Source organism: Salvia splendens, chromosome 3, assembly GCF_004379255.2.
Source record: "Salvia splendens isolate huo1 chromosome 3, SspV2, whole genome shotgun sequence".
Lineage (NCBI taxonomy): Eukaryota > Viridiplantae > Streptophyta > Magnoliopsida > Lamiales > Lamiaceae > Salvia > Salvia splendens.
The window spans coordinates 17,161,836-17,184,437 of record NC_056034.1 but is presented as its reverse complement, the minus strand read 5'-3'; the positions used below and the strand labels follow the sequence as shown (position 1 = coordinate 17,184,437).

At 37.9% G+C, this 22,602-nt stretch overlaps 1 protein-coding gene across 1 annotated transcript; it reads left to right on the top strand.

Moving 5' to 3' along the window:
* Positions 1–3,135: 3,135 nt before the first annotated feature.
* Positions 3,136–5,827, top strand: LOC121795290 (transcription factor MTB1-like). The gene is made up of 2 exons (XM_042193794.1): positions 3,136–3,388; positions 3,517–5,827. The coding sequence occupies exon 2, from the start codon at positions 3,742–3,744 to the stop codon at positions 5,560–5,562; it is 1,821 nt and encodes a 606-aa protein (XP_042049728.1). The 5' UTR covers positions 3,136–3,388; positions 3,517–3,741; the 3' UTR covers positions 5,563–5,827.
* The last annotated feature ends 16,775 nt before the right edge of the window (positions 5,828–22,602 follow it).

Sequence of the window (22,602 nt, the reverse complement as noted above, 5' to 3'; positions counted from 1 at the left end):
GGTGGGGGTAGGGGAGGTGGTTCCCAACAAGCTGACGAGTTCGACGTTGCTATATCGTCGGACTCGGACACCAACAAGGATAGATCTCATTCTCGTATTCCGTCTAGCACCGGCGGAAATGAGGAGATGCCTCCTCCCCCTCTACCCACTAACACGGCAAAAGCTTTGAAATCTGACATTTTTGTCAAACACTACAAGAAGGTCCCGGTGGTGATTCCAAGTCCTCATGATCCGACCTCTCAAGAAGAGACATCGGCGTTTCATGCTTACTGCAACTATTGCGATAAAGTGTACAAATTTGCGAGTGGTGGAGGATATGGAACCCTCTGGCGCCATTTGGTGACAAAGCATCCAGTAGAATGCGGCACTACCTCTACCCAAACCCAACTCAACTTCCAACCCGGCAGATCGGGTTCGTCAGGTACGCCTCTGTTTAAATATGCTCAAATTTTTTTTTCTGATGTTATGACTCGATGGGCGGCAATGAAACACTTTCCTTTTAACGTTTATGATGACAAAAAATTTGAGGTTACTATGCAAAGTGGTTTGAACGTAGCAATCAAGAGAATTGGTAGAATGACCGTGCAACGATCTACCGTTCGGCAATGTTTGGAGAAAAATGTAGAATTATCACGTTATTTAGTCAACTTGGGCCACAGAGTGAACATCTGCTCCGATGTGTGTTTTAACCGTCATTCATACATGGGCATTACGGTTCACTTTGTGGACAATAGTTGGACTTTAAACAGGCGTTTAATAGGTTTTAGAGAATTTGAAACTCCACACACTGCACCTGAAATTGCTTCTTTGATTATACAAGTTTTGAATGAGTTTCAATTATGCAACATGATATTTTCTATCGGTTTTGATAATGCAACTGCCAACACCGCAAGTATTGGCGATTTGATTACGGCTTGTACACTGGTAATTGGAGGTAAGTATTTTCATCAACGATGCATTTGTCATATTTTAAATTTATGTGTACAAGATGCGCTTGACTTATGGCAAAAGCATGTTTCTCCTATTAGAAATGTAGTTAGATTAATCCATCAAAAGTCACCTATTGGTAAAGCATGGAAGAAATATTGTCATCAAAAGAATGTCAGGTATACGAATTTTACTATGGATGTGTCTCATAGATGGAATTCGACATATGATTGTCTGAATTCTACTTTGACACATAAAGATGCTTTATGTGATTTTTATAGAACCTATCCCGTTCATGATTTATATCTTTCGTATAGTTGTTGGGAACACAGTGTGTCTTTATTTAAATTGTTTAAAATTTTTAAAAATGCCACTGTTGAATTGTCGGGTGTTTATTACTGCACTACTGTTCGTGTTTTAGAGCATTGCATGTACATATCCCTTGGTTTTAAAACTGCAATGAAAAATGCTTCCTCTTCCCCTAAGCTAATGTGTGTCTTATATTACATGATTGAAAAATGGCTCAAGTATTTCAGTGAGATTCCAACCGTGTTTTTTATTGCAAAGGTATTAGATCCAAAATGGAAATTAGCCGGTACCTCTAGGATTTTGGAGTTTTATTATAACAATTTGAGTTCAATTGATCTTGGCCCCCTTCAAGCAATCCAATCTGATACCAGTGACGAATTTGGAGTAGACCTCCCAGAAACCTTTCAAATAACCCTCCCGGACCGGTCCATTGTCCAACAAACCTTCGAGTATAACTTGCGCGCTCTCTACACCGAATATGAAACCAAGTATAACAACACCCACCAAGTCAGAAGACCCCCCCTCTTCCACAACATAACTATGGCTTTGCATTTCAAGCCGATTATGATGACCCCGATGCCGCGTCCCAACTAGCCGACCTATACAGCTACAGCACCGGCGGAAGGACCTCAGGTATGGTAAGTGAATTGGATTTATATTTCGATTCACTCTTTTCATTTGGTGATGAAGGTCCTACTCCTCCCGCCCAAATCGACGTCCTCGATTGGTGGGGAACCCACGAGAAAGATTTTCCCATCCTTGCGTCAATGGCCAAGGAGATTTTCTCTGTTCCGGCTTCCACTATCGCCGTCGAGTCCGCTTTTAGTGTTGGCTCGCGTGTGTTGGATGAATCAAGAAGTAAGCTCTCGGCGAAAAATATGGAAGCCGTGATGTTACTTGATGATTGGGCTAAAGCCGACGTCAGAGAACAAGAAAATGATTGGGATGATCTTCAGGAGGGATCATAAGATGAATTCACCGGGGATGAATCGTAGGCCAACCGTCTACCGCCGCCGGCCAAGCCAAATAGGTAAGTAAGGTAAGAGAACTACGTGAGCTTTGATTCCCTAATGCAAATGAGCATTGGGGATACGTAGGCAACTCAATTTAAATTTTAAATTTAAGTTGAGTTCAAATTCTTTTTCCTTTATTTCTTTTTTTCCCTTTTGTTCCTACTTTAAAAATATGCAAATACAATTAAATAATTGTATTTGTATATACTCTAGTCGATGGAGTAGATTTCTCTATACGGCTAAATCAGGGAAACTTTTGACAATTCTACTATAATTGTTGATTGTTAGACTAAAGTCAACATTTAAAGTAGAATTGCTAAAGGTGTCCTTAATTTAGTTATGTAGAAAGATCGTCTTCGCCGATTAAGAGTATATATATACTTATAAGTTTTTTTTATATGAACTTCTACGTCTTTTTATCATTTGTAATTAGCTTCGTTGTTGACTAGTAGTCTCGTTTGTATTTAAATTTTTTTTAAAACTTCAAGACTTCAAGGTTTTTTCGATTTGTTATTGTTGTAAATGTGTAATTTCAATAAAATTGCAACTTCCATCGTATTTTTTTAAATTTTATTTATGCACATTTCATACATAAACAAATCAAATTAATGCAAAAAAAAAAGTGCCGAACCGTCGAACCGGCCCGGAACCGCCGGTTCATGCCGAAAACCGGCGGTTTTGAAACGCCGCTTGAACCGCCGGTTTATGGAACCGGAACCGCCAGGACCCTTAGCGGGCCGGTTCCGATTCATGCCTATCTTGAACCGTGAACCGCCGGTTCATGAACTGGAACCGGCGGTTGCGAACTGTTGTGCATGCCTATTGATAGGAATCAATGAAAAAAATGAGAATTGTTTTTGGCCGACTGCACTCTCTCTCACACACACACACACATTAACCATGGTTACTTTTTCACTATTCTGAAGACCTCAAATCCAAACTTGAGCACATGCAGTAAATTGGGCAAGAAAAATTAGAAACACAAGACACAAACAGCTAACATATCTTCTTCTGCTCTCCAAATAAGAGAAAGGAGGCGACAAATACTTCTTATTGTTTTTGCTTCTGATTTTTTTTTCTGATTTTCTGTCACAGCAATACATACTTTATATCCCAAAGTGGTTGAGCCCGAGATGCTGGTGAGTGATTTCATTCAATTTCTGCTCTTCGTGGATTCTCTATTACTAATATTATTCCCCAATTTCATATTTTGTTTACATTATAATCATATTTATCGCCTTGTTTCTGGACATGCATGCTTCTGTAGATACCTTGTGTTTGAGATCTGAGATTAAGAACTGCGGCTTATTGGGATTTTAAGAGTAGAGGTTGAATTTCTGTGATGAAGTGATGTTGGGTTGGTTTGTGAGATGAGTTTCGTAACCCTAATTTGGAAATTTTCAATCGGGAACTACTTTATATTTGTTGTTTTTCTCAATTATTTGGGTTTTTGAAGTTGAACAACCATTAAGAATTGGGTTTAGAAATTGGCATGGGGGTTGTTGGTTGGAGTAATGAGGAAAAGGCGATGGCGGCGGCAGTATTGGGAACTAAGGCTTTTGATTACTTGATGTCGAGCTCAGTTTCTGCTGAGTGCTCATTAATGGCGATGGGGAATAATGGGAATTTGCAGAATAAGCTCGCAGATCTTGTTGAGCGCCCAAATTCTTCCAATTTTTGTTGGAATTATGCAATTTTCTGGCAGCTCTCTAGGTCCAAGTCTGGACACTTGGTGTTAGGATGGGGCGATGGGTGTTGTCGAGAGCCTCGTGAGGACGAGGAATCTGAGGTCACTCGAATTCTCAAAATGAGACTCGAGGATGAATCTCAGCAGACAATGAGGAAAAGGGTTCTCCAAAGGCTGCATACTTTGTTTGGAGGAGGCGATGAGGAGAATTATGCGTTTGGATTGGATAAGGTAACTGACACTGAGATGTTCTTCCTAGCATCAATGTATTTTTCCTTCCCTAGGGGTGAAGGAGGCCCTGGGAGGTGTTTTGGATCCAGCAAACATGTCTGGTTGTCGGATGCATTGAAGTCATCGGTTGATTATTGTGTTAGGTCATTCCTTGCAAAGTCGGCTGGCATGCAAACCATGGTTTTGATCCCAACTGATGTCGGGGTGGTTGAATTAGGGTCGGTCAGATGTATCCCGGAAAGTATGGAGCTAATCAAGGTGGTGGGATCTTCCTTTTCGTCGTTTTCTTCACTCCTCAGGTCCAAGCAAGCTGCAGCTGCGGCTGTGCCGTCAGTAACGAATAAAAAAGATACGAAGGGCCCCATTCCTAACTTGGCTATTGGTAACCGACAAGAAATCGTTCCCAAGATTTTCGGGCAGGAATTAAATTCAAGTCATGTGCAATTTAGGGACAATGTTTCCAATAGGAAACCAGAAGTGCAAATAAGGGCCTGGGACTCAAGTGGAAACAGGAACAAGCTACCATTTGCCAACAACCGCAATGGTTTTCATGGTGCTAAGTGGACACAGTATAGTAATGTTAAGCTAGGGAATGCAGTAGAGGTTTACAGTCCTCAGACTCCAGCCAAAAAGCGTGCTGAGATTGTCAACGGGAATAGAGAAGAATTCATGATTAATAATTTTCTGAATCAAAAGCCAGCTCAAATGCAGATAGATTTTACTGGAGCAACCTCAAGGCCTTTAACCTCATATCTACAAAGTCTCGAGTCTGAGCTTTCAGATGTTGAGGCTTCATGCAAGGAAGAGGCTGCAGGCCTATTAGAAGACAAGCGGCCGAGGAAGCGTGGTAGGAAACCTGCCAATGGAAGAGAAGAACCCCTCAATCATGTAGAGGCAGAAAGACAGCGAAGAGAGAAGCTGAACCAGCGCTTCTACGCTCTACGAGCTGTTGTACCGAATATCTCTAAGATGGACAAAGCTTCCCTACTTGGAGATGCTATTGCTTACATAACTGAACTGCAGAAGAAGCTGAATGACATGGAGTTTGAGAGAGAAAGACTTGGCAGCATATCAAGAGAAGCATCTGTTTCAGAAGTTAATTCTAATAGAGAAACACAAGACCTGCTGGCTTCGAGCATCAACATCGAAGCTGGCCGTGAAGAAGTCACCGTTAGGGTTAGCTGCCCGTTGAATGCCCATCCAGCATCAAGAGTCATCCAAGCAATCAATGATGCACAGTCAACTATCGTCGATGCAAAAATGGCTACAGTGAGTGAGCGAGTGTTCCACACATTCATTGTCAAATCCAATGGATCCGAACAGCTAACTAAGGAGAAGCTGGTTGAAGCGTTTTCCCGTAGATCCAGCTCTCCCCATCAGTTATCTCTCGGGTAGTATTTATGGCTTTGAACAAAGTAAGTTAGTTGCCATAATATGCAGTGTATCATTATAGAAAGCTTTTGAAGAGATTTTGATATACAGCAGTTAATGCTAGAAATTGGGGAAGAAAACTTTCTTTTGACCTTCTAGGGTAGCAAATATGTAGTTGCTTATAGTTTTACATATTTAGTCGAGTCATAAGTCGCAAGATTAATCAAACCTATCGACTTTAGATGTCATGCTCATTTATTTTCTTCTTTTTGGGTTTTTGGAAGCTGTATATCTGATTTTGATTATTTTATTGCGTTCCAAGTTTGTACATGTTCTAATCTAGTTGAGATATGAAGACTCAAATCTAGTTAAGCATATGATTGAGATGACGCATTATCCTGAACTCGCATGAGTGTGAAAATCTAGTCGTCTAATCTAATCGAGTTGTGTCATGTCGAATATTGGATGAAATGTTGTATGCGGATGCCTCGTGCGTTGCTTGGTCAATAGCCTTACTTCAATGTTGAAGCAGTAAGTGTGAAAGGGTTTCTGTGTTGATGGTTTGCACACTTTTACCATGCAAGAAAAACAGTTGATTTCCATTTATTTGCGTCTGAAAAAAGAGAAAGATATTGTTAAAGAATTCTGTCAGTAACCTGTAGTACTTATTTGTAAATAAGAATGTGAAAGTCGTGTTAATAGAGGAATGCAATATAAACGTTTTGAAGACGTGTGGAATACTGGGGTCACCTATTGTGGGGTAGGCCATCTTGTAATTAAATAGGAGTATTAAATTGGTATGCAGTACTATAGTTTAATCTTTAAATGTTTGTTTATATATTCGGGAAAAAAAATTAAAAAAGGGAAACTGAGATGGGATGTATGATGATGATTGCTTAGTTAAACATTACCATCAATGACCAAGTTAAATCGAAGTGACACACCATCGGTGGGTGAGAAAAAATTAGAAATTTGGTTAGATTCGGCTATGGGTTTAAATTAAGGGATAACTGCCTTAAAAGTCATGAACTTTGCCCGAATTCTGGTTTTTCCCACGAGCCATTTTTTTGGCGTATAAAGTCACGAACTTTACTTTTTGTCGCCGATTTCCCATGGTGTGTTTTCCGGCAAACGAGTGAGCTGACGTGTCGCGTTTAATTGACCTGGCGGATCGTGGCAGCTGACATGGAAGCTGATATGGTAATAAAATTAAAAAATAAAAACACAAAAAACAATTTAAAATTAATAATTTTAAATCGAAACCTAATATCCCCCCACCCACCCCAACTCACCTTTCATTGAGTTTGCTGCGACGCTTCGCCGCTTTCAAACCTACATTGAGTTTGCTGCGACGACGATGAACCAATCGACCAGGAACGTTGAGGCAACGCCATGTAGTATGTGGCCGGGTTTCTTCCCAAACAAGCCGAATCCGAACCCGTAAGTTTGTGTTTACCATTGTTTGGAGTATGTGGCCGGATAAAACTATAAAATTGTTTGGTTGTGTTGATTTTTTCAAAATTGTTTGGAGTATCCTCAAGTTTGGTTGTGTTGATTCTTTCAGTGGACCCTTTCTGCTGCGGATTTACCATGGGGGTAAATTTATACCTGATGGGAGGCTTTGCGAGAAATACGTAGGTGGGGAAATGTGGGAAGGCAGTGGGTTTGATCAAGATAGGTTTGGGTACTTTGACCTAGTGGATGAACTGAATAAACTAGGGTTTCATAGCTGGGATAGACTATGCTTCAAGAGAAAATGGGGAATGGAGTTTCTTAACATAAAGGGTGATGCAGATGTGATGTTAATGTTGAAGTTTCTGACAACAGTTAGGCAACAAATTTGTGATGTGTATGTTGTAGGTGGGAAGGGTGGGCTTGAGAACATTGATGAAGATAAATCAGTGGGTGGGGGAGACAATGTGGGTGAGGAAGCTGCCATGAATAGAGTGGAAGTGTATGAGTCAGTGAAAATGAGTAAGGTTGAGACTGTGAATAAGAGCATGTCTACCAGAAGGAGTAGAAAAGAAACAACTACAAGGGCTGGCAAGTTAAAGTCTATTTCTACCGAAGATGTTGTGGAGAAGAATGCTGAAAATCGGTAGGATGAATCGCGAATTGAACCCTAAAATGAAGCAATGGTCTTACCTTGTTACGGGATTTTCGCTTCCAATGGGGCTGAAAATGAATCGCGACTTGAATCCAAGAATGGAAAATGGTTGGGGGTGGATGAATCGAACGAGAGAGGAGGAGTGAATAGCGTTTGATTTGGGCGATATAACCTAATTTTGAATGATGATGTATAAAACGACGTCGTTTTATCTATCAGAAACGACGTCGTTTTGAATTTTTCTGATGCCTGACACGTCGGAATTCAGGCATGCCACATAGGATTTTAAATTGCCGGAAATCACAGGGTCGGGTCGGGTTGGGAAATACCAGACAAAAAGTAAAGTTCGTGACTTTATACGCCAAAAAAATGGCTCGTGGGAAAAACCGAAATTCGGGCAAAGTTCATGACTTTTAAGGCAGTTATCCCTTAAATTAAAGCATGATTTAATTCATTTGTTAGTGAAAGTGTAAAATATACTAATAAAAGTCCCCAAGTTGATCGTGAACATATACATATGGTAAACGCTTGCTTAAATAGATTATGGTAATTAGCACACATGAAAAGTGTGATTGTATCCACACCCAGACACCCTAAATACTGTGCATGCATTTTAATCGTCATCACGTGAACAAACAATTAATTTTTGCTTTCCATACTTCTCTAACCTTTTACTATTCACCTCAAGCTACTATTTGTTCAAAAGTATCTGTTACACGTGATTATAGTGTAAATTATTTTTAAGTCCTTTGCGACTTTTTTAAGCAGCTGTTATTAAATTTAACATGTGTTATAGTACTATTAGTATACGAGTAAAGTCCATTTTCTTCACTCATCCTTGGTCTTGTGACTTCGTCAACCATCCAACAATGCCATATCTTTTTAAGGTAGATATTACAAACATGACATCACCAAGGGTTCGTATACGCAACCTCTTTATAAATAAATATTTAAAATGCAGGTAGAATACTATATAAACTGTTAAAATGTTGAAGATAAGGGTTTTGCACGTGTGTCGTGTGCATGTGTCCTTCCTTTCAACAAGATTTATAATTTTTCCACTAATGCAACAAATAATACTAAGTATAAGCAGCAAGAGCGGGGTCGAACCACAGAGACTATGGACCTACTCGAGATTGTTTCTACGACACAATCGGAAAATGGGTCGCCTGCTGCCACGCATTCATTAAGTGAGTGAAGACTCTAATCTACTTGACCTGGCGGAGTTAAACTGGACTCTATCTATTGGACCTAGCGGATGGGAAAAGTACAGACACTTGCATGACAATCAAACTCAAGAAAACTTGTAAACTGGAGTTAAACTAACTACAACACATGTAATGAAGAAACATGCAGAAACATTCCCAAAATAGGCAGACAAAGATGCAAAAGCAAGTGGGGACTATTTTTCCTAAACTGGCAGGGCTGGTAGAAAAACTGTGAAAAGCAAAAAGCACATCTGATTTTCTAACTAACTTCTACTTCATCTTCTCCAAACAACCAAGTAAAAACAGAGCATGGAACAGAGCTTCAACACCATTGACGAAATAAAACAGAGCATGCGTCAAAACGAAACGTAAACACGAAATTCAAGCTAGAACTACCAGATCTACTCTCCTGGGTCAAGCAGCAAGCAGAATAAACACAGATTAACCTTGCATGCATCACCTAAACTAACAGATCTCAGAAATCGAGCATGTGAACAACTAGATCTCAACCTCTAAACTACTGGAAATTATGTAAACAACATAGTCTAAACATCTAAGCCACCAATTGCGAAAAGCATCCAAGAAACATGAGTAAATAACATCATCAACATGAAAATAAACACCAAAGCTTCATAAAACTGGAAATAAGTCGAAATCCAAAGACGGAGTCGTCAATTCCTCCGATGAAACTCGAGATCTAACTACTATATCAATGCCAGCAATAAAGAGAGTTTTATTCCCACAACAGGACCAATATAGTTCAAATGTATGTACGAACAAATCCATCAAAGAATGACTTTCTGGTGCAGATCTACGAGAAATATTAGCTGACAAGACATAAGGATACGGTTCACATAATTGAGGTCATTATTGAGGCAAAGATGGATCATTAGCTCATTTGGTTAAACTTGATCAAAAAAAAATTCATAGATCTTGCATTTCAGATGTTCAAAGAATATGATATCGCAAAAGTTAATTCGGATCAAGATTTGAAGACACCAATTGGATGGGTTGATCCACAAAATTCCTTGGAACGAACAAAATCAACAGGAAACCACAATGATGAGAAAATAGATGATCCCTTAATACGTGGTAGCAAGGTGACTGGTCAAAAGATTTCATCAGATATCTATTGAACAAGCTTAGAACGGGTAACCAAAGTTGAGAATGAAATGACTTCAAAGTTAAAACTCAGTGGTTCCTTGTCAAAGGACACTACTGAGATTCGAGTTATGTGGAGTGGCCAGTTCCACATAACTACTTTCTTAGTCCCATGGGAAACTCAATCCCATACTTTTTGTTTTCAATTCGGAAACTTGAAGGAGAAACTTGAAAGACAAAAATGAATGATTGCCGACTTAAAGGACAAACGAAAATGGCACGAATAAAGAACTGACATATTTACTGAAATGTTTTGTAGGGTACAGAACAATCATGTAATCAACCAGTTATTTTGAGTGTTAACAAATTTAAAACAACAACTCGGTTATGGATTTTATTAAAATAGATCAGAAGAATACTAAATGTGGGCATCAAATTGAAAAGAATCTTTGGGCTATCGAGGGAGTAACAAGACGATAATAAATGAGGCATATGAACAAGAAATTTTTGAATATACATTAACTCAAATGAAAAATAATCAGTCCCAATTTCTACAAGCTTCAAAGCGGAGGGTCAGCAAAAGATAAACACGTTGGAGGGTCCGAAATAACAAATGAAATTATAGTAATAATTCAAGAATGCAACAACTCAATGATCGCATGGTCAAAACAATAAAAAGGAGTTATCACTAGATCCTAACTGAGCTAGCGAATTGAAAGGAAATTTAGAATCAAGGACGTCTCATCAATCAGGTTAACAATACGGTAGTCGTGAATCCCACAAGTCAAACTATATGGAACAAATTTTTCGTCATAGAATATTTTGGATCAAAGAGTTCTATGAATTGTGGAATGGTCAAAATCTGACAATATAATACGGTGACAAGTGGATAATACCAGACTCCAGAGAATATACATAGAGAAGGTCCAAAAATTTTCAAATAAGGATAAAATATAATTTAGCCAGCAGAATACCAACAAGAGAAGGACCAACAACAATTCTCAAAAGAAAAGATCACGAAGGACAACTCTCATTTGGCATATTCAGACCACTAGACCGTAGCATCTGCATCAAGTCACTAGCAAAGACTCATATCAAAATCCTATGTGGCATGTTCAAGACACATCTAAACTTGTCTCAAGCTCAGGACCGCCTAAACCTAGGCTCTGATACCAAACTTGTAACACCCCTTACCCGATTAATTTAATAATCGAATAAGTGATGTCACCTTTTGGTACAAATCCCGACTTCATAGAATATCCTTGATTTTTTTTTTATATAGATTAATTAATTTTTCATTTACTTGGCAAACGGAAAAACTGCTATATAACGTTTGAAATTGGACCATAAACTTGTTTCCCAAAAGTCTATATATATTTATACAACCTGGATAACGAAGTGAAACGTCTAAACTACATTACACTTTCTACACATGCCACAACTAACATATCCAAGAATTACTCGAACTCAAAAGACTGGCTAGTGACTTGGCTGAGCAGCTGTACAACAAAAGAGCTAGGTCTGATCCTCTAATCTGCAGAGGGGAAAAAGAAAGGGGTGAGCTTCAACAAGCCCAGTAGTATACTCAACATTAGAGCCTAATTTCCGGGGTTAAGTAAATGTTATGCAACCTATGTGTTTTCATTATTATAAATCCAGAAAACACTCCAAAGCCTACCTCATCATATCCATTTACATATATCTAATATCAGAAACTCCCAACATCATAATCATAAATTTAGGTCATCATTCCTTGATCTCATGGAATTTGATTCATAATCACATATAAATTCATAAACTAATAAGATAGAACACAAAGTAAAGTTCACATCACCAATTATCGAGTTAACCACAGAATATGTCACACTATTATTTATACACCAACGCGTATACAGATCGCCAACATTCTCATAACCATATACATATCAAAGTAACCAACAATAAAAGTCTGACCTTTCCTCCTTTGATTTCTTGGGACTTACTGAAGGCATAATCATATAATTTCATAATATACCAATAAACATGATCAATTATCAATTGCTAGTGTCGAGCAACATCATAACTTCATACAACGTCCAATCATATCAAACAATGTCAGATTCACCCTTTTTGCATCAGAGGATCATTAGTATCAGAATATATCATTTAGCATCACATAATATCGTTTTTCACATAAGAATATAGCTTTCACATATCCAAACACATATCTGCTCTCATGTACCAGATATATATCAGAGTTATAACAGATGTTTCACACAATCACATATCGTAACACATATAACAATCACCATTGTTCTCATACATCATAACACATATAGCCCCATTAAGAGCTTAGTGACAAACTAGGGTACGCAGACCAGATCAGAAACAGAATCAGATACAGAATCAGATACAGAAGCGGTCATGGTCCTCGAGAGGACGCCGCACAGACCACCCATTAGGGTGCAGACAGATAATCCTGAGAACAGACCACCCATAGGGTGCATATCAGACAGATCAGATAGGGCCCATCAGATAACAGACGATCCTCGCTTCGGTTATCTAGAAGACGAGAGATCACAGATAACGCAGCGGTGCTGTCCTATGGCATGCCAATTGTACCCACAGAATACACTCAAGCACGGGGCGTAAACACAATCAAATATACTTTATATCTGACAATTTCTGACATAACACATCAACGCATACATATACATATCAGACATCATCACAGATAGATCAGACATCTTCACATGTAAATCATATAAGTATACATTTCATAGGCATATATCATTTATCTCATTTACCTTAATGCTCATTCCCACATTTATCTCATTAACTTTCCAGCCACATTCATATTCATTTTCTTATCAAATTACTTATTTCTAATAATCTTTAACATATCAGATCAACAACTTCTTTTCACACCATATCATATCAAATAAACAGATAAATTCCAATTTTATCAATATCATCACATATCCAATATTCACATATTTCACGTCATAAGTAAAATATATAGATCACATAATGTATCGCCGATTAACACACAATATTCTATATGCAATCACGTAAACTTAATTCAGGAATTAAGACCTAATGTAGAATATACTACCTCAAAACCGAGAATGCCTTACTGGAATCATTTTATCCTTTGCCTTCTCGATGCTCATGTTATCTCTCGGGGAAGAATTTCCTTTCAATATATGGAACTTTTATCAACAACACTACCAATAATGATTCATAACAAGTTCTGTTTACAATTACTTTGATCTACTAACATAGTTTAGCTTATTTCAGAGAATTGTGTATTTCTTCCAAATTCCAAACCAACAACTTAAAACCAAATCAAAGTTAAAATATTATGAACTCGTGCACTAAACTAATTACCATGATCTAGCATAAAGACTCAATTTAATCCACCAACCTTAGTCTGAACATTTAGAATGTAACCCCAAAAGCTTATCGTGAGCATCTTTAATAAAAATAAATGTAAAACTACTCCAAATTCTATGTTGTGTATGGGCTGTCCCAAACCTTCCCTTGCCAAGAATACACATTTTCTGTTTATTAATGTGAAATTTATGTGTAGAAGATCAATTCCAAGGTCAATCCAAAGCAGCTTAACAAATTTCTCAATTAAAAAAACGAAGAATCCTAAGCTTTGCAACATTTACACCTCAAGATAAACATTTTATTATATATCGTCTCTCCAACTATCTCTAGGCAAGGAGTCAGAAATTAAAAGGTCAGATTTGCAGATTTGCACCTAATTTATTTGAATTCCAAATTAGGGAAAAATCTGATTATTAACCGTAGCTTTAATTTGAAGAAGTAATTGAATAAATAAGAGATGTAAGAGACTTGCTTACAGAAAAAGGGAGACAATTCCAGCTTATAGCTGCCGGAAAAAGGCGACGGTGGTGGCGGAATCGGTCGGACCACTGCTGCAGAGAGAGTTGTAAGTGTGTGGGAGTGTAGAGAGCGAGAGGTGTGACGAGACAGAGAGAAAGACAAGTAAGGGCTGCCACGCTGGACGGAAGGCGATGGTCGCCGGAGGCCCATTTTGACAACGGAAGCATGTGTCTGTAAAAGTGTGAATTCCAGATGTAGAAAAAGAATGGGAGAGAGAACTCCCGTAAGTTCTAGAAGGGAGGCATTTTATCCCATTTTCCATCTCTAATTTTTTTCCTTTTCTTATTTCTTTTTTTTTAATTATTTTAATTTCTAAAATCCTACACCTCACAACCTAAATATTGTATTAAAAAACCTAACAAATTTTAACTAATTTCCGAGTTACAGAATTTCGGGTCATTACAATCCAAGTTGCAAGTCCAAAAATTGATAAGTAAAAATAAAGTCACAGCGGAAACGACCAAGAGAAAGAGTGACGTCATGTGTGAAGACACCTCGACACTCATAGTTCAAAGATAAAAATTTATTTTCCAATTTACTTGCTCAACACCACCATATTCTCGTCTCCGCTCAACCTGCACATAGGGAAAACACATGCAGGGCTGAGTACTATAAAAATACTCAGTGAGCTCATGCCGAAAACAATTGAAAAAAGTTATGTCATCCATACCACAGTGAACTCGAGTTTTAATTTGAGAAAATAATCGAGTTCACAAAAACATTATCATAGACTGGTCAGTCAAAACAATCTCCCCACTTTCTCAACAATCCATCAATCACAACATTTCCATAGTGCGACGAAAGTGTGGTCACACTATTCGCACACGAGACCGGCCGACTAGCAAGGACGGCTCACGATCCCACCTGTGTACACTAGCCTGATAGGGTTTGCAGCCCTACTCAGACCCGAATTCGTTTAACATAGCCCTATAGCCTAATGGAGCGAACTCACAAACTAGGCATCAAGCAACAATTTTAACATAGCCCTATAGCCTAATGGAGCGAACTCACAAACTAGGCATCAGACGACAATCTCATCATCAAAACAAACATGGCATGACATAACAATTTAAACCACCCTTATTCCACCATAATCATACTTTTGAAAACGTTAAAGAGTTTCAGTAAAAGAAAGCCCATCTCGACTGCTTAATTCACAAGCACTTTCTTCCCCTTGCTATCACGTTTCACTTGCGATGATTCACCTTTATCATTTAGATAATACATAAATCAACACATTTTTCAAACAAATGAATAAAATGCATGCATCCTAAGTAAAGTCTTTTATCTCGTTTGTCTCATTTTTCAATTATTCGGCGGCCGCCCAAAATTCCTCCGTTGGCTCCTCGTACTTTACACCACGATGTCAAATAAATTCCCAAAATTTATTCAAGCGCATAACTTGAATTATCGAAACTATTTCCCTTTATTAAGAAAATTATGTATATATTCCGGGCTTGAGATAAATTATTCATACTTCAAAATTAATTCTGGATTTAACTAAATATTTTTGTCATGATTAATTATCGGCCCAAAGATTTATTTAAAAACCCCAAAGCTTAATTATTTACCCACCTTATATCTCCAATCTTAATTTTTAAAACCCAACAATTAGAAACTCCCAAACTAAAGCGTGGCAGCAGCCGAACCCTGTTCACTACTCACACACTCGATACACCGGTTTCTCTGTGGGATCGACCCCGTTCTTGTCGCTTTACTGTTAAAGTTGTGCGAGTTTGGGAGTTACAAATTACATTGGTGGTGAGCGAGAGTGAGAACGCCTTGATCAAGTGGCAACGATAATTGCTAATTGATCCATCCGATCGGTTATCTTCTATATAACTTGATCAAATCCGGATCGTGCCTGTAGATCCAAACCACTGACTCAAGCTATTTTTGCAATCAAAATGTCACCCACAAGTGTATGGGGTATGTAGCACGTGACAAGTTAAAATTATCGATCCACGAAGACTAAATGCCAGTTTGAGTACTACGATGCAACTTTGAACACTATCTAGACTAATAAAATGGGTTTTTGTTTTCTTAAACTAAGAGCAAAGAGTAAATAATCAAGTAAAGACAATTAACGAAGTAAAGCAAGTAAAAGATGATTTTTTCACACAAATTGGGAAAGGTAGGGATATGGATCTGTTAGAATGGATCAAGGATGTCATCTAAGGGTCATGCTCATCTATTGTGCCTCAATTGTGGTTAGGAAAGTCGGGAAGGTTGGTTAGACCCCCTCTCGGGTGCATCTAACACGTGGATCAATCTCTGGAGTATGAGTCTTCTCCATACAATTCGAGATTGACTCCTAAGATCAACGGACCCAAGCCCTCTCTCTAGCTCATGCATCTCTCGATCACATGTAATGCAAGGAGTGTTGATTACACATCTATCCAAATCATGCATTTCTCAATGACAAAAATTAGGCAAAAATGATGTATCTAATTGGTAGCTAAGCAATTAGATATTAAAAGCTCAAGAATCAACAAAATGAGATAGATAAGCATTCAACCATAGATTCCATCCATACAATCCATTCAAACTTCACCAAATCCCTAAAGGAAATCTAGCTACTCATAGTCAAACACAAAACAAAAGAAAATACAAAAGAAACAAAGGAAAACATAATGGAAATGGAAACTAGAACTCCCTAAGGTGGAATTGATGTCGGGGAGAGTCTTCTTCTTCAATTTCTTGAAGATAGAAGCCTCCTTGCCTTCAATCCTCTTCAATCTCTCGATTTCTCTCTTGATTTTGCAGTGTGGGAGGTTAGGGCTAAAACGTGTGAAGTCCCTTTTATGTTTGGAGTGAAAAATTAAAAAGAAGCTAGAAACACCCGACCGGGTGATCTGTGACTGTCAAAACACCCGACCGGGTGTTTTGTCTGGAATTCGCAACTCACTTCAAAACGCCCGGGCAGGCGTTTCTTCAGATGGGAAAAGCCCGACCGGGTGAATTCTCTGTCTCTCTATGTGCATTTCCAGCCAGAACGCCCGGGTGGGTATTTCTTTGCCTAGAAAACGCCGGGGTGGGAAAACTCTATGTATTGGCTTGTTCAACTCTGTTTAAGCTCATTTTGGACCTGTTTTTGCATCTAAACTTCGACAAACTTGTTAGCTCTAAAAATAACAAATAAGTGGATGAAACCTAAACTTTATACCTCAAATTATTCAACAACTTGAGTTAATCACCCACCTAAACATCCTAAACTATGAGTTTGTCAGTAGCACTTCCTTCAGAGTGATTGCCACGTCGGACGTCTTCTTGAGGACCATATCTCCAAAGTCGACACATTTGGACGAGGCTTGGTTCTCTATGTTGATCTTCCTCCCCTCAACAGTCTTGTAAGTATAGAACTTACTTCTATCAGCACACATGTGAGTAGTAACGTCCGTGTCGATATACCAACCACGTTTGTTCTCGACATGGTTGACTTCCTCAGGTACCACGGCGGCTATGTTGCCTTTGGCATGTTTGATAAAGTTGGCTCCACCAAGCTTCTTGGTTGGTCGCTTCATCTTGGAGTCATCTTTCTCCCGACATTTGGGCGGGTTCCAAATGTCTCCCGCATCTCCCAGGAGACGAACGGGTGTAGAATGTCTCCCGACATCTCCCATGTAATGAGCGGGTGCCAAATGTCTCCCAATATTTTTTCAAGATACGGACGGGTGTCAAACGTCTCCCGATATTTTCTAGGGGACTGGCATGTGTGAAATGTTTCCCGACATATTCTAAGGCACGAACGGGAGTGAAATGTCTCCCTATGTCTCCCGAAAAACGGGAGACGTCCCTTGTGACCAATGGGACACGCACAAGGACCCTGTCCATGGGACGACGGGAGATATCCAGTAGGACTTCCCGACCATTGACCTTCACGAGGTCTCTCCCCCACATTGGAGTCAATCGTGTTGATCCCAAATGCATCAAATCTCGTGTTGAACCCGACAGTCCCAACCCTCAATCCATTAGAAGATTCCATGGAGCCACCAGACGTGGAACCACTAGTTCTCGTGTTGAACCCTAAGGCCCTAACGCACGTGTTAACCCCGAAGGCCTCAACACTTGATCCATTGGAGGATCTCTCAGAACTACTAATAGTGGAGCCGTCAGTTTGCGTGTTGGCCACGAAGGCCCCAACACTCGTGTTGATCCCAAAGGACTCAACACACGATCTATTGAAGGATCTCGCGGAACTACTAAAAGTTGAATCGTCATTTTTCACGTTGGCCTCGAAGGCCCCAGCACCCTGTTGACCCTGAAAGATCGAACACCCGATCCAATCAAGGACCCTACGGAACCACTTAATGTGGAACCATCGGTGCCACTCAAGGTGGATGCACCGGTTGGCCCAAACGGATTAGTTAGCACCCATGGCGCTTGGATAATCAAGGGTAATGATATGGACTCAACGGGAGTCGTGGTCACTGCGAAGACCCAACGGGGACCCAGCGGAGGAATAGTGGGCACAACGATGTTGGAGTCGGGGAAAGCGGCGACGGGGAACCCAGCGACGGGATCCATCTCCACGCTAAGGTATTAGTTTTGAAAGTTTTTAGATTCAGTTTAAAGTCCAAACTCCTCTTCAACGGCAAGTATATCTCATCTTGCGATTGTTGGTTTTTCTTTGAAATTGTCTGTGATACAAAGATACACTAACCGAGCGTAATACAACCCAAACGAAGAATGAAAATAAAAGTACAATAAATTGAATTGAAATAACAAAACAATAATCGAAGCTGTAAACCGTAAATAAGTTGTAAGCCGAGTCGAGGAGTCCTCTTTCCGCAAGACGAGATACGCCCCGGTAGTGCTCTCGGATTGGCGTGTCGTCCCCAAAGATAAAACGGCTTCATCTTGTTCGTTGCAGCACCGCAGACGGAACAAGCTCCGGCGAACTGGATGATGGTGAGGCCAGAACTTCGACGGAAGACTATGCAGAGAGAGAGAGAGCGCGCTATGCTAAATGATATGCAATATTATTGTGTAGAGAATGCAATGGATGCATGTCTTTTTATAGGCCAAGTCCACTCATTTGAATTGATGGTGTGAACACCCATTATGTGTGTCATGATGGCTTGACTGTAACCGCCGGGGGTTACAAGCCGTTACGGACGTTACAAATGTCAACCATAGAGCATGAACCTGGACAGATGTATCTAGACACCTCTCATGTAGTTGTTCATTCCAGAAATGTATCTGGACGACCCGATCAATGTGCACACATTCTACGAAGCTTTGTTTGTGTGCTAATTTGCCACATTGTTTTGTCTACGTGTCCAAAATAGATAAATTAATTAATTAATTAATTAATCAATTTCATATCTCCATATATCGTGACATATTTTAATATATTATTTCTCACTCACCGGAATCGGCTTAGAGAATGTGAATATATCACAATCATCTACTCGGAGTGTAGATCAATTATAAATTATTTAATTATTTTTAAATTAAATAATCCGTCACTTGAACAACCCGGTCAATTGCGTTGACCGGACTACGATTCCAACAGGAAACTTATCATGCATATAACTAACTTATATTTTATAGGTTTATTATCAAAAGAATTCTAATTCATATTTCAACATGGATTGATGTTGTTTTCCGTTGAAAGAAGCCACAATATAGTTGTGTTTAATATAGTTGCGAGAGCTATGTTCAAAGATTGACTGATCGTTAATACAAATTATCTTTTTTGAGACAATGAGGGTAATGAACGTTCAACCCAAAGTTGTAATATTCACACAATTCTTTTTAATGTATATTGTGAACAAAGATGATTGGATGACAATAAAAACATGTTGAAGTCAATCGTAAGCACGACAATTGTTTGTTGCTTGCCTAAATAGTTTAACTTAAAAGTTTTAGGCATTAAGAGACAAAGTTTTGTTTGATAAGGTACAAAGACTAATCTCATACAAGAAGCGACATTAGAATTCTTGTTCTCATAAATTACTCTTTGTGTTATGATAATTAAATGACTTTACAATATTATAGTTAAATATTTTAGTTGACATATACATACCTTAGCATTTATTTGATTTAAGGAAAACGATTTTATTTCTCCCGCTTTATTGTATTTAGGGATATAACTTTAAAATTTTGTAATTCATTGGCTTTATATATTTAGTGTACATTTTGTCTACCAAATTAAATAATAATGTAGCAAACGAATAATGAAGGATTTTCATCAAACTAGTCTTTATAAATTTGAGTTTAAACAATTTTAATAAAAATAATTAGCTATATGAAGTTTTGAAAATTTGTTATCTAATTTTAATAAAAGAATAAATTTGCCTCACTACACTTAAATTATTTGCCTCACATACTATATTTTATTCGACAAGTTACAAGTAATATAATTCGATGAATGAATATGATTATTTGAATCTAGTATATTTTAGTATAACACAAAAATCACAGAACAAGAAAATTATATATAAATTGAATATCGTTTAAAATAAGAAATTTTGTATGATAAAACACAGAATAAATTTTATGAAAAGTTATTAGTCCATAATATCACAAACTTCAACATAATTTGGTATTTCTTTGAATTTAAAATTTGGTCTATAAAATCATGGACTTGTAGCGCTTATAGTGAATTTTCCGTAAGTTGGGAAACAAAATTGATTTTGTGGGAAATTCATCACAAAATCTAAGTTCATGATTTATGCGACCAACTTTAAGTTTATGATTTTATGGACCAATATCCCGATATCAAATACTCCCTCCGTCTCAACTAAGGAAAAACTTTTGGGTACCTAAGAAATGGTGTTGAATGGATTAAATAAAAATAAAATAAAATAAAATAGGAGAGATGAATAAAGTACTCCCTCCGTCCCAATTTAAGAGTCACATTTAGCCATTTAAGTCCGTCCCAGTTTAAGAGTCGCATTTAGAATCTATCATATTTGGACATAAAATTTAACCTCATTGATGATGAAATTTACACTCAAATGTCATTACTTTCATAAAAATAAAATAAAACAAAATCCTAAACACACAAAAAGTCAAAAGGGTCTCACTTTCCACTACATCACTTCAATTATTACAGACTCCAACAACCACTACATCACTTCATTTATTACACACTCCACCAATTTCTTAAAACCCATGTCATAACTAAATCTTACTCTTAAACTAGGACGGAGGGAGTATGAGAGAGTAAAATAGGTGATGCAATAAAGTAAGAGTGATTGAATATTTTTTTTTGTCAAAAAATGAAATGACTCAACTTAATTGGGATATCCTACAAGAATACGACTCAACTTAGTTGGGACAGATGGAGTACTTGATGTGGATCAAATTGAGCTAACATCGATTGCTATAGGTTCACGACTCTCGGATAAGGAAGTGGCTCGAGAAAAAGGGTGGAAAAAGAGCTCACCGAGCATGATCAAAGGAGGATAGAATGTTTCCAGTGAGCCGCCAGCTTCGCACTTGACGAACATGGCAACCGGCTAGGCAGCTACGACGATTCTAGAACCGAACTGGCGACTCGCCAGCTTCGTGCCTTGATGAACCTGGCAACCCGCTAGGCAGCTACGACAAATCAAGGACAAAACTGGCGACTCGCCAAGTTCGTGCTTTGACGAACCTGGCGACCCGTTGGCGACGTGCTGAAGCCCATTTTTTATTTTTGGGTTGACCCAAAGGTATAAAATACCTAGGGAAGCATGCCCTAGAGAGGGGAAGCAGTTTTTGACTAATTTTCAAGGAGCATTAAAGCTTGGGAGCCATTTTTGGAAGGAGAGAGAAGATCAAGCCCCTTCCACCTAAAATCAAGCCTCATATGGTAGCATTTACTCCTCATCTTGTATTGTTGTCCATTATGAGTGGCTAGATTTTAGGGATTACTTCTAGTTTGTTAAGAGAGCTTGTAAATATAAATCCATGACTATGTTTTAATAGATTTCCATGTTTTGGTTTTTATCTATGTCTTTATTTTTATCCGTGTTGAGTTTTGCTAGCAAACTTAATCCGGTAAAGGTCTTAACTTCAATGTCTCTTTAACTCAATGGCGGATCCAGGAACAAATTATCGTGGGGTCGAACAAGATAGTAAATATTTATTTAAAATAATTGTTTAAATTAATTATTTTTATAAATATATTTTTTAATATAAATAATTCATGCGAGTATCGATATTCTTAAAACAACATACTCCACTTTCTTCGTCCCGTTATAAACGAGACTCTTCTTTGGATACAGAATTTAAGAAAAAGACGTTTATGGAGCTAACTGAAGAAAGAATAAAATATGATCTTAGATAAAACAAAGATGCAAATAAATAATAAAGTAAGAGAGAACAATTATGTTATATTATGTATTTTGACAAAAAAAATGACATACACATATCATAATTTTTCTATAACATACCAAATTTTTAAAGATTAAAAAAATTGAATATGAATAATAAGGTTGAAAATTTAAATTATAAAACTAAGAGTAGAAGAAATTAAGAAATATTTACTTTATATAAGTAGGTGGTTAATTTAGATAAATTGATTTTGATATACTGTAAAAAAAATATTACTACTACTACTATTTAACATTAATTGATAAGATGAGAAAATATTTTTAATGGACTTCTAAGAATTAATTCAAATAAAGAAAATATTTCAAAGCCCATTTTACAATTAGATAACATATTTAAGATATTTAATCTTTTAAACTTAGTTAAATTTATTGATGCCGGTTTATTCTATTTCACGAGTGAATATAGGGATGAGAAAACAATAATGAC

Coding starts and splice junctions, on each gene's coding strand:
- LOC121795290 (XM_042193794.1), top strand. CDS start 3,742: ATGGGGGTTGTTGGTTGGAGTAATGAGGAAAAGGCGATGGCGGCGGCA.